At 34.6% G+C, this 13,921-nt stretch overlaps 1 protein-coding gene across 2 annotated transcripts in view; it reads left to right on the top strand.

Moving 5' to 3' along the window:
* The window catches only part of GLIS3 (GLIS family zinc finger 3), a 658,251-nt gene that overhangs the window by 24,142 nt on the left and 620,188 nt on the right, over positions 1-13,921 (top strand). Inside the window, exon 2 of one of the 2 annotated variants that reach the window (XM_074282835.1) lies at positions 6,151-6,622. In XM_074282835.1, coding sequence (XP_074138936.1) covers positions 6,247-6,622 — 376 coding nt within the window. In that variant the 5' untranslated portion in view covers positions 6,151-6,246. Of the gene's footprint in view, positions 1-6,150; positions 6,623-13,921 lie in introns of those variants that run through there. The other variant, XM_074282836.1, reaches the window with a different exon arrangement.

Here is a 13,921-nt window from a genome sequence, read left to right as displayed (position 1 = left end):
GTCAGTGAAAAATTCTATTACCATTTAGTTGGAAATGAGGTTCTTGAAGAAGAAAAGCCACATGCTACATCCTACATACTATCTAATATCTATCAATAAATTGTTCAATAGTTATTGTTTTAGAGCTGGCGTATATATCTAGAATATGCTAGAATTAATTTTTTAATCTGGGGTCTGATATTGGACACTATTCAATGGTAGTTATCGTGGAAAACTGGAATGTGGATGCATTTAAATGTGGTTTGTTTTATCTCCAAACTTTTTGGATCATTTTGGATGAAGAAACTATTATTTAACTTTATCACTTTTCCCTCATGGTAGTAATAATTTTTCTTGCTGGCTCGCTGGTTATTGAGATACCATATTTTAAATTATAATTTTTATTTTTTACTTTTATCTTGAAAATATTTAAAATAAAGGATACAATTTATTAAAAAAAAAAACCAAAATAGACAGGTAGGTGCAAATGTCTAATGGCTAATTAAGCTCTCTGCTATTCAATTATTTATTCTTTTCTATAACCTCTTTATCCTAATAACCCAAACTAATGGTATAATAAGCAAATATGTTTTTGTTCAGATTTTTTGATGAGAATTCCTGATTGTATGTATTCTTGCTGCCAAAAATGACTCCCTTGTTTTAAAAACCTGGAAATGGACACAGTCTAAAAATTTACAGACAGTTGTCACTTGGACCATAGACTCAGTGACTCATATTTCCAGTACTGCTGGACAATTCCCCAGTTTAAGTAAACTGCCAGTAAATCATATTTCTTTTGATTTTTTTTTTCTGGTACTGTGTAAGTGCTTTCCTTTGTAAAGTTCAAAGGGCTCCACAAACATTATTTAATTAATGTCTGAGAAATAAATGGCCAATGTTATCTGGTAAAACACCAGGAAACAAAATGACTTGCCATAATCACCCATAAATCAATAGACTGAAAGGGAATAGAATATAGTTTTCTTAAACATGAATACTAGAAAGATTGCATTGAAGTCTTTCCAGTGCAAAGACGGGAAGTCTATTCTGAACTATTATCTCTTTCATTTTATGGCTCTAGCAAACTTAAATCAAGATGCAAATGGATGGAATTTATTTTATCTATCTTTAAATCTTACTCTTAACTAATCTATTATGCAATCTTTAAGATAATTGTTCCAAAAGATGGTCCTGGGAATGGTGCAAGGGATAGGTGGAAGGGAGCAGAAAGAAGTCACATAATTTATACCACTAAGATGATCATGGATTTAGACCTAGAAGGGAATTTAGAGGTCATCAGATCCAAATCACTTGTTTTATAAATGAGGAAGCTGAGGCCCAGAGCTAGTTTAAGTAATTTGTTGAAGATCAGGAAAGGAGTAAATGGTAAAGACAGGATTCAAACCTAAATTCTGTGGTTCTGAATCTTTCCATTCTACTCACTGATCAGCTGAACAGTTACAGTGGTATAACATTATGATGGGGTTTGGATATAATGTATTAATATTCAGGAGCAGCTAGGTGGTGCAGTGGATAGAGCACCAGCCCTGACATCAGGAGAACCTGAGTTTAAATTTGGACTCAGACACTTAACACTTCCTAGCTGGTGACCCTGGATGAATCACTTAAGCCCAATTGCCTCAGCAAAATAAATAAATAAAAAGACAAACAAACAAACAAACAAATAAGTAAGTAAGTAAATAAATAAATAAAATAATCAGGACAGAATTATGTGTACTATCTAGTGATATTCTAGTAAATATTTAATATGAAAAACATAGGAAACACTTTTAAGTTCAATCCATATTTTAAACATTTTCCCCCATAATTGTTTTAAAAGTAAGACAATTGACAAAAACAAACAAACCCCCCCAAAACAACAAGCCCTGATTTGTATTTTGATGATTTCAAAGGTGTAAATGTTCACACTGAACATTTTAACAATTGGCCCTTTCAGACCATTTAAAGCTGGTTTCCGTTTACTCTTGAAGGACAATAGATTATTTGAGAAATGTATGTACTCTACAAATCAGTTTTTTTTCTCATTACATCTCTCCAAATGAGATTTTTTTCTTGCTCTAGAGTTCCTATTTTAAAGTAACATTTTATTTTTTCAATTACATATAAAGATTGTTTTCATGATTCATTTTTATAAGATTTTGATTTCCAGATTTCTTTCTCTTCTCCCATATCCCCAAGATAGCAGTCTGAAATTTGTCTGCTCATCATTTCTTATAGCACAATAGTATTCCATTATATTCATATACCACAACTTGTTCAGTCATTCCCCAGTTGATGGGCATTCCCTCAATTTCCAATTCTTTGGTACCAAAAAAAGAGCTGCTAAAATATTTTTACATTTAGGTCCTTCCTCCAACCCATCTTTTTTTTTTTTTTTTTTTTTTTTTGTAATCTTTTTGGAATATAGACCTAATTGTGGTGGTATAGTTGGATTAAATGATATTGTCCTAGATTTTCTAAACAATTGTAGAGAGATTTTGCTTGGAGATGTGTGTGTGTGTGTGTGTGTGTGTGTGTGTGTGTGTGTGTGTGTGTGTGTGTGTATGTGGTGAAGAGTACAAAGGTTGCTAGCTCCATAATACAATGATTCCATGATTAGGGGAAAAGGGATAAAGGTCACCAGCTCCACCAGCTTCCTTGTAGTCTTATTTCTGAGATAATTTGTGGCAGTATGTCACACTCAAATAAAAAGGAACTACTAAACCATTCCTAAGGTTTCTTGCCAGTTCATACTGACTTAGAAAGCCACATATAAATAGTATATATGTTCTATTGAATTTTTATTTATTTTGTCAAATATTTCTGGCCTTTTCTTGTTTGACACCTTTGATTTATAGGGACTCAGGTTAGACTAGGAGCATAGTGGAAGTTAGAAATCTCATCTTTAACATAATTCACCCTAGATCCTTTATTGTTTTACTAAGTGGACTCTTCGGATGTAATTCATTGATATAAGCTGGCAAACAAATTTATAAGGGATTTTCTGACTATAACAAAAAGAGTTTAGACTGGGAGAATCTATGTGTAAGCAATGGAGTTCAGTTCAAGAGACAAATGTTTAAAGACTTCTCTAGTTTGCTGGCCATATCTCAAATAAAAAGCTTGCTAATAGTAATGCCTGGGGCTAAGAGCTAAAAGAGTTGATATAGTCTTCCACTGGGACAAGAGTTTATGATGCAGCAGGGAGCAGCTCACCTGGGTTAAAAGCAAAGAACAGAAAAGTGAAGAGGATTAAGTGCAACTTTATTATATCACTTAACAGTGTCATAGCATAGTGAAGGAAACAAGAAAGACCCACAGGTGATGGGGCAAAGGAAGTTTTCAGCAAAGACGTCAACTTGGGGGTATGAATTGGTGTTTCCTGTGTAAGTCTCATCTCTCACTGATGAGGTGATCATGTATACTTTTGTGTGATGATAAAGGGAGAACCTGCCTTATTTTCATTTGTTTATTTTTAAATGTTTTTTGTTTTGAACTAATGTTTCCTATGTTTGGATGGTAAAAAAAAAAACAACAAAAAAACATATCAGTGGAGGGTCATGAATTAGGTTTTCCTGAATGGGTGCTGATTCCCAGCATGCCTCAAAAGTGAGGTGACAGGGGTCCTGCCTATAGAGTGAAGGAAAGGCTGGGTCCCTTTCAACACTTGAGGTTTTGTAATTCCCTTACCTGTCTTTATTTAGTTTTTCTTTTATAGGTGGGTTGAGGAAAGTACACTATAAACCTTAAACCACCATATAAATATTAGTTCATTTCTTCAGTAAACATTTATCTAGGGTCTATATAGATCATTGTACTGAATTCTGAGGAAGATAACAAAATTGCTTAAAATCCCAGTGATTTCTGACTTCATGAAGTTTATAATCTAAGAGGGGAAGGAAGACAGCAATCCAGATTGATTTTTTTTTCACAGCATTACCTAAAAAGTACATTAGAGAAGTATAAAAGTCTTATATGAGGTCTAAGAGAGAAAGTAATTGAAAAATGCAAGGAATGCTTCAATTCAAAAAGTAGCAATTGAATTGGGTTGAAAATATCAGTAGGAATTCAGTAAGTGGAAGAGTAAAATCTTAAATCATGAGTTATCATTTTGATGATGTTCATTGTTATTATTGCCATTAGAAGTTTCACAGTTTCTTTGGGTCAGTGCTATTTTTGCAGGATATTAGTGGGATCTCATTGAAATAGCAGGTACCATCATGATGATGATTTTAGTTTCATTGATGCTTCCTTGAATTGCTCAGGTTTCATTTTATTCCATTCAAAATAATGAGTTCTTATAAGCTGCAATTGAAACTGCTACTAGATGGGTTCACACTTCACAAAACTGAAGTTATCTGATTATCAGCCACAACATCAGCAGATCAGTATTTGGCTTTGGACTCTGGGACCTATGGGCAAAGTGAGAGAAAATCCTTTCTTAGTTCAAAGCGAAGTTGTTAACAGACTTCATCTTGGTGATGTTCCTAAAGAGCTGTAGTCAGTTCCGCCCCACCCCCCCAATGAATGTTTATCAATCACTATAGTTGTTCTAGGCAATACATGAATCATTTGGGAACAAAAGACAAAAAATGGAACAGTTCCTGCCTTCAAGGAGTTTAAATTTTCCTTGGAGGAAATAACATATAAAAAAAAAGTCAATAGAAAATATATACAAAATACATACAAGTTTTCAGGAATAACAATAACATTAACAACTGGGGAGGTTTTAAAAAATGCGTTCAAGTTGAGTAAAGCTGAGAGATTTAAAAATATCTGATTTGGGGATGCTTAATCTCCTTCTGAAGTTTCTGACCTTTCCATTCTGTTTACTTCTGAGGGGTACATTCAAATGGGATCTTTAAATATTTGGGGACCATGTGACATTGTTGGTGAATGATTTCAAAACATGATCCTGATGACTGTGGGTGGGATGGAGTGGGAATCATTGCCTCCAAACATCACTGAACTTGATTTTTCTACATGTCTTATCTTGTGTAGCATAGCATCAGAAAAGCAGACTTTGAGTCAGAGGACCAGGGTTCAAGTCTTGATTCTTCTGCTTGTTATCTACATGATTTATTTTAGTCCACAATAAGTTTCCTTGTTTTTTTGAGTTTCCTCAGTTGTAAAATAAGATGTCAGATCACCATCACCAAGTTCTTTTCTAGTTGTCTTTGACAATTCCATGTTGGATGAATCTAACTTAGAGCATTAAATTTCTTTCTTTCTTTCTTTTTTTGCTTATATTTCATTTTCATGCATCCTTTCTCCTTCTTCCTCTTCCAGGGCTAAAAAAAGCAAATGTCTGTGATATTGTAGTTTAGACTTATTTATGTACTCATGTGCAATATGAGGTTATCAAGCTAGCATTGCTGGCTTTGCTTCCTAGCTTTCTGCAAGCGACTACTTTCCTAACTTAAGGAGGCCAAGACTTGCCATGGCTCACTTTTTATTCTGTTATACAAGGGCACCATCTGAGCAAGAATACATGCTGAAACCTTGTCTTAGGAACCAGTTACATAGAAGAATTAGGGGGAACACAACAAATTCATTACAAAGAGAAATCACTCTTAAAATTTGGTTTGCCCATGAGTACTTGCTCATAGACAATGTCTACCTTTTTTGCCTATTTCAGAAACTTGTTCTAGTACCTTTCTTTTTTGAAATTATTATTTTTTTAGTTAACTTGAATCTGTTTTCTTTTCTTTCCATCACCACCCTTATCTAGGGAAAAAAAATTCTTGTAACAAATATTCAGTCAAGCAAAACAAATTCTGTCTTAGTCATGACTGAAATATTTTCATTCTACACCCTGAGTCTACTTCCTTCTTTTAGGAGATGAGCAGTATGTTTTATCATTGGTCCTAATCATTCCTTTGGCCAGATTTTTAAAACTTTCATAGTCTCAGTTTCTAGAATTAAAGAAGCCACTAAGAACTTCTTAAATATATCATAGCTCACAAACATTGAGTTGTGTTTCTCCTATGCTAGAAATCTACAGGTGTCAAAATGAACTATTTCCTAAGAAAAGAGACAATTTGCTTATTATAATTGTGACATAGGTATCCCTTTAAAAAAAACTTTATATGGATTCTATGGATATGGCTATTCTAATGAATTATTTTAATTCTTGACTTTAAAAAATTCCTGTGTTTGTTTTTAAAACAGGCATAAATCCTACATCATGGGTAATTTACTGGATCTGGCCTGAAAGGAGTCACCAGTGGTACTGGATTATTGACCCCTAGCCATTGGCTTTTCACAATGAATGGAAGATCATGCAGCATGAATCTCCACCGTACATCAGGCACTCCACAGGGGCCAGGGATGATCAGTAGCCAGCACATCCCTCCTGTCAGAGTCCCATCAGGGACATCTTGCCCATCATCTAATGGCAGTACTCCCAGCCCTGCTGTTGGAAATCTCCATCTCAAGCTGCACTCAGGAGGAGGGATAGTTCCTCAGAACAACTCAGCGGATAGCCCCATCCACCTTCCAGCACTGAGCCCCAGGAGACAAGTGGTTACCAATGGGAAACCTCTATTTCAGGTCCCTCAGGGGCCAGGGATGCCAATGCCACATTCTTTGAAGCCAAAACAGCAGGACTTTGGAAACCCCTTTCCTACAAATCAAGGGAAAGGTAAGACTGTGTTTCCATATTTAAAATTAAAATTGCTTTTCTTTTTCAACCCAAATAATCCCCTTCTCTCCTCAAAGACCTTGGTTAAAACCATAATACAACATGAGGGTCACTGATAGCTTTCTGATAATAATAATAAACAAAATGTGTCATTGTTGTGGAAAGCAGTTTGTGTGTGTATGTGTGTGTGTGTGTGTGTTATCCAATACACAAATGACAAAATTTGAATTTAGCTTGGCCCTGGATTGTGCTGACTTTACCATGCACCATCATCTCTGACTGCTGACTATGCATGTAGAAGTTGTACAAAAAAGAGGAAAGAATCTTAGGATATTTGGGATTAAGGAAAGGAAAATTAGAAACAAGGCAGACAAGGGCAGGGAGTGTCAGTGTGCAGAGAGCTTCTAGTATGACTCTGGCTTATAGGATATTTATGCCTTTTGGTATCAGCCATCAGAAACTATGATAGATGATTGGCTCAAGTGCTTATAAAAGTCAGTTGGGAGCTGGAGGGATAGAAAGAGGAATACAGTATGAGGAGAGAAATACCATGGAGAGGAATAAGAGAGAACCTAGAGAGTGGTCAGTTGCTTAGTTTAATTACAAGCTGAATTGAATGTTTGTTGTTATGTGAAAGTGATAGGAAGAGCATTATGAAGGGCAAGGATGCAGTTATGATATAGCTGTTGACTTCAGAGAATTGAAGTGGGAATTGTATGGGCTAATATTTCAAGGAATAGTGAAAATAGGGAACTATAAAACTTCATTAATTTGAAATCCATGGGGCTGGAAAATGCATTTTCAATGAAATAGGTATGAATAAAATTATTAAAGAACAATAGGACATATGATGGGGAGAAGGGGAATAGGGATTGCTTTGAATTACACACAATTTTGATAAACTGATGCTGACTTAATAAGGTTTTACGGCATGTGGCATTGCTCATTGTTAATAGATAAAAACAGAACATGTCTCTTGCAAAATAAGTATCTTGTAATGAAAAAGCTCACAATTATATATTCCTCAAGGTATTTGTAGCATTGGATTGTTTTAAATATTTATATAAAATGTACTTAAAGCAGCAAACTGAACATTGGTTTACCAAGCACCCACACAAATAGCCACTCACTCCCTTAATTATGGAGAGTAATGATTGATATCAGCAAGTGACAAACACATCTGACTGCAGTTGTTTCAATATCCATATATTTCTCTGTGGAGCATGGTCTTTTTGTTTTTTAAAGTAGCCTTGTGAGCTGATTTAAAAAAAAAAAAAAAAAAAGAAAATCTGTGCAAGGCTGAGATCTGACCTTTCCCTGTTCAGCTATAACATAGGCAATCATCTTTGGTACTGACATTTGAAATAAGTGTAAGAGCAGATTTTCCAGGGACTTTCATCCTATTCATATTGCTACCATAACAGATTTGGCACATTGGCAGTTTGGGAAGTAAAGCCTCTTAAGTATAAAATGCAAATTTGAACTGCAAAAGGCCTGAGACCCAGTGAACTCTTTTTATAATACTTGGCTAATGAACTGCAGTCTGTAGTGTCAATTTATGTATGGGAATTATTGGTAAAGAGCATAGGATCTGGTTTTAATAGTGATTCCAAAGGTGCATGCCCAATAAAAAGGAAAGTACCACAGAAACCATTGTTTCATCCTTTCATTTTAAGAAAAGGAAACAGCCCCAAAAAGGGGAAATAATTTGTTACATATTTAATTAGAATCAGGGCCAGGATACAAATTCTTAAAAAGGGGTACAAGGGTAACCATATCAGACCCTTATATATACATACATATGTATGTATGTGTCTATACACACACATATAGCATATATTCAATAAATGTTCACTGATTTGAATTAGTGATAAGAGATTTGTTCCATAGAAAAAATATAAATTGTTTGATAGTATATATGTAAACATAAGGTTTGTAAGTTCATAAGAGAACCTCCAGTGAGACATACTTAGAGAATATATATTTCATCATAACATTTTTCATTTTAAGGTGGATATTCATCTTGTTACAATACATTCTTGCTCTATATTCCACTTAAGAAAGGTGGTATATCACTACATGCCTCAGTGAAATCTAAGACGTTATAATTGCCATTTTAAAAATAAAATTTCCCCTGTGGATTTGGAGCTTTGTGATAGATACATTTTTATCTTCTCCCCTTTTTCCTATATGCATTAAATTAGCAAATTTATCTATCAAAAAGAAAACACTAAATTCTACAACCTTTTCTATATTTAATGTGCTGAAATAAGTAAGATTATATATATGTAATTTGACTTAATCAGTGAATAAGGAATAATTTTAAACTTTGGAAAGTATTCATCTAACTGGGATATTATAATATTGTACATGGGTTTATAATGTACTCAGTGGTAGCTCTTCCTATCTACCTCTCATTTGTTTCACATATAAATGGTTAAAATAATTAAGCAGATGAGTGCCTATGTGTAAGATTGATGGAAAATCAAATTTGTGCTTGCTGTGTTCAAGATATCTCAGTGTCCTGACAACCTGGAATACTTATAGAATTGAGATGTTTTTCACTTTAAAATACTTTTTTACTTCACTGCTTTTCTTGGAGGCAAATGAAATTAGTTACTCATTAGCATTTGTAAGCTGTTCATTACTGTTAGAAAAAAAATAGAATGACATCAACTTAGGACATTAAACAAGTTTGGATTTCTTTTCCTACTTAACACCAGTGGTGTTAGTTTTCTCATACAAAACCAGTTTGGTCAATATAACATATTAAGTATCTATGGAATGGAAATAATATTTTCAGGGAAATTTTATTTTTTCTTTCTTGAAGTTTCCTTTCTTAGGAAAGGAATTGAATTGGTGAGAATATTGACTTAATAAAACCTCTAGAGAAAATATTGTCTCATTGTGGGACAGCTGATTTAATTTTCTGACTCAATCATTTTCTCCTTAGCTAACATGACTTCCTCAAACAGCATATATTAAACCTTAGTTTTGGGCAGCTAGGTACCACAGTGGATGCTGGATGATTCACTTAACCCTGTTTACTTTAGTTCCTTATCTATCATGAGCTGGAGAAGAAAGTACAAAATATTCCAGTATCTTTGTCAAGAAACTCTCATTTTGGGGGTGATAAAACATGACTGAAAAAATTATTCAGCAATATCACAACATATTATTTTTGAATACCATGTGCATTTGAGAAAGTATATAGAGCTTATAGGCCTAAAATAATCCAGAAATGTTAAAGCCAGAAAAGGTCCTTTGCAATTGTCTAGTGCTAAGCTTCTTGTTTAAAAGGTGAGGAAACTGAGGCTCAGAGAGAAGTGGCTTGTCCAATTAAGTGGCAGGATCAGGATTTGAACCTAGTTTCTTTCTCCAGGCAGGGCTTCCACTCCCTGGGAAAACAACTGATGATGAAGTACAGTTAGGAAGGTTTTTGAGTAAGAAGAACAATAAGGGTCTTGCTGCCTTTAAAAGAAGGTGGTTAATATATGAGCTGCTGAAAGTTGTGACAAAAACACACACAGCAACCTACATTTTTTTTCCTCCTTTGCTTTTTAATCATTTATATTTCATTGCACTTCCACTGTGGCTTCCTGCAGATTTAGAGCAAATAAAGTTAATATTCTAGAAAAGGTTCCAGAAATAACCAATCTAGTCAAATACTAAAGGCATTCTTCCAGTGGATGCAGCCAGAGTTTTCACTGAGTCTAGCCAAATAGGTAGGTGAAACACAATGTTTACTTTTGTTTACTATCTTGGCTACACAGGGGCTACTTTTGTGTGATTTATTAATGCTGGGTGTAAATCAAATGCATGATGGATTTCCAAGCATTACTGAATGGCATGCATGATTTGTTCCAATTATAAAAGCTGTTTGTCAGTCTCATAAAATTCCTCCTTAAAAGAATCACAGAATCATAGATTAAGAACTGAAGGCACCTCAGAGATTGCATAGTCCAACATCCTTACTTTACAGTTAAAATATTAGACATTAGGGAAGGTACAAAGTTTAGAGAAGAAATAAGCTCTCATAGAGCTTATAGGGCGTTTGTGTGTGTGTTTGTGTTTGTGTGTGTGTGTGTGTGTAGTTAAAGGCACAAATATATATATATATATAAAACAATGCAAAATAATTCATGTTAAGTGAGTTAGAGAAGTACATTAAACAAAGTGTCATGTTAGATCCAAAAACAAAAGTTGTTACCAACAAGGAGGGAAATGGGGAAAGGCTTTCTGAAGAAGATTTTTGAGTTCGATCTTAAAGGATGGATAGGAATTTATCAGAGAAATATGAGAAGGGCAGAACATTATAGGCACAGGGAATATTTTGTACTGAGAATTAGAAATCAGAGTGTGGGGGGCATGTTCCAGGGAAGGAAGAAAGATAGATAGTCCAATTTTATTAGAGCATGAGATGGGCAAGGCAATTGTATGGATCAAGAATATCTGGCAAGGGAGTTTTAATTTTCCATGATGGAAAATAGGGAGCCGCTGAAGACTTAATCAGAGGACTAGGGATAACTAGATCTATGTATCAGACAGCTTATTATGAAATTTATATGCTTTCAGGGGTAATACTAGCTGCCTCTCATAAGCATGGAATGCTCTGCCCTCTTTACTTCTGCCTTTTGGTATCCTTGACTTCCATTAAGATTTAACTCAAATCCTGTCTTTTGTAGGAGGGCTTTTCTCCAGTACTCCCAGAAGCTAATGCCTTTCCTTTTTCAATTATCCTTTATCTACTGCCTAAATATCTTGTATGTAGCTAGTTGTTTGAATATTGCTTCCATCATTCGAATGTGAAATGTTTGAAAGTAGGGGTTATTTTCATATGTCTTTGCATCCCCAATATTTATTCCAGTTTCTAGCCTACATTGTTATTCAGTCATTTTTCAGTCATGTCCTGCTCTTTGTGACCCCATTTGGTGTTTTCTTGGCAAAGATACTATTTCCTTCTACCATAATAATTTCCTATTCCAGCTCATTTTATAGATTTATATAGGAAACTGAGGCAAACAGGGTGAAGTGACTTGGCCAGAGTCATATAGCTAGTAAGTGTCAAAGGGGAGATTTGAACATAAGAGGATGAGCCTTCCTGATAACAGGCCTGGAACTCTAGATACTGAGTCATCTATTTTTGCTTAAGTGCTTATTGACTGCTAGGTAGCATTTGTATTGCAAAAAGAAAGGGAAGAAGTATGTGTTCACCTTAATAAAGTAGTAAAGCTGCACTATTACGAAGATATTAACTATGAAATCCTATGTATGTAAAATTGGGTGGGAATTCATGGTTGGAAATATTTAGCTTTTAGAATAAATAGGATTGTAGGATTTAGGCTTGAAGGGATTTTCAAGATCATTTAAGTTAGAGATTCTTAACCTGAGGTCTGTGAGCTTGTTTTTTAAAAATATTTTGATAACTATTGCATTGTAATTGGTTTAGTTTTATAATCAATCCTATGTGTTTTATTTTAAGAAGGGGTTCATACATAATGGAGTACACTAGTGCAATTTATTATTTTTGCATAAGAGGAAATGTAGATCTTGTAAAGTGAAATAATTTGTTCAGATCACAAAAGTATTAAGTAAAGTTCCAATTTGGACCTAAGTCTGCTACATCTAAATTGAGTGTTTTTTGTTTTTTGTGTGTGTGTGTGTGTGTGTGTGTGTGTGTGTGTGTGTGTGTGTGTGTTTTGTTTTTGTATTACACCATACTGCTTTTAGCATGGACACAAATATTAGTTTGGTTTTAGGAACAATGGTTGGTGAATAAGTTAATTTCTAGATCTGAGAAAACCACTTTAGATATATTAGGCATCAGTATGCTTAATCTATGTGTTTTCATAAAAATTACTGCATATAATTCAATACAAGAAATTGTGAATTCATCAATTTGGATTCCTTTTTCACTGAAGGAAATTTCAACTCCTATAGAAAAGAGCAGTTTGCCTTTCTGAGTTTCTGTGACAGGAAAAAATCAGTTTCTTTGGGGCCAACATTCTGATGATAAAACTCTCTGATTTTAGCTGGGCCGGACCTTAGAGATTTTCCAGCTTGGGTGACCCTTGCAGAGCCAGGCTTGGGAAATCCAGGGTCACCTCCATCTCAACATGAGGCATCTCAGCAGGACTTTAGTGAAGGCACTTCATAGTACTATTAAAATTCCATTACAGTGATTAACATTACAAAGAAGGGTTCTTTGTAGCAGAGCTGTTTCCTTGTTCTTTTTGATGACTGGCTGAAACACTACTTTGATGATATAGTTATAATGAATACTCTAAAATTGAGTTATCCTCTGGAACAAATATATTTCCTGAATGCTGTGGCTCCAACAGGGACTTTCAGTGAAGAAAGTACATGATTATACACTGAGTTGTACTAAAAGCCAAGAGTTGTAGAATCATAACTAGAATTGTGAAGGTTCTCAGAGATCACGCATGCCAAGGGGAATAAATTGAAGCTCAGAGAGGTGGTAGATTGCTCAATATCACACAGGTATTTAAATATCACAGGCAGTATTTGAATCCTCTGATTCCTAAACTAGTGACCAATGTACCACTGAGTTTCATGACTTGGGACAAATTACTTCATCTTTCTGGGAGTCCATTGTCTCATCTATAAAACCAGGAGCTTGGACTACATAAACTTCAATCAAAAATGTTTATTAAATAGTTTATGTGCAAAATAGTATTCTAGGTGTCGAAAATACAAAGACAAATTAACCCAACTAAAGCAAACTTAAAATAGACTCTACCTTTCCATATAGTAAAAAGTACTGGAATATGATAACTTGAGGAGGAAAAGACAATTTTAGATGGGGTCAGAGTGAAAAGAAGAGATCAGGAAATCCTTCCAGTAGGAAATGACACGCAGGCTGAGCCTTAAATATCAATAAGGAGTCTAAAAGGTGACATTGAGAAAGGGTGCATTTCAGGAATGGACAGTATATATTCATATATATATACACACACATATATACACAGTATATTCATAGAAGTGAGAGGTGGATCATCTAGTCCAGAGAAATGCTAAAAACAGTTTGCTTGACAATTGCTGAGTCTTATTGACTGTCTTTTAACAATATTTATTGACTTTCCTTTTTCTTTCTACTTATATTATGACTACTCTAGTTTGGCCTGCTTTATCTTTTTCTTTCTTTCTTTTTTTCCTATACCACTTTAACCTGGACCTCACATAGTCTCATTGCATACAGCTTCTCTCTTCTCCAGTCCCCTTTACACAGTTACAACATTGACATTCCCTGTTCAAGACACTATTGATTCTAGGATGAAA

Source organism: Sminthopsis crassicaudata, chromosome 1 (assembly GCF_048593235.1).
Source record: "Sminthopsis crassicaudata isolate SCR6 chromosome 1, ASM4859323v1, whole genome shotgun sequence".
In the NCBI taxonomy this organism is placed as follows: domain Eukaryota; kingdom Metazoa; phylum Chordata; class Mammalia; order Dasyuromorphia; family Dasyuridae; genus Sminthopsis; species Sminthopsis crassicaudata.
This window is presented reverse-complemented; position numbering and strand designations above follow the sequence as displayed.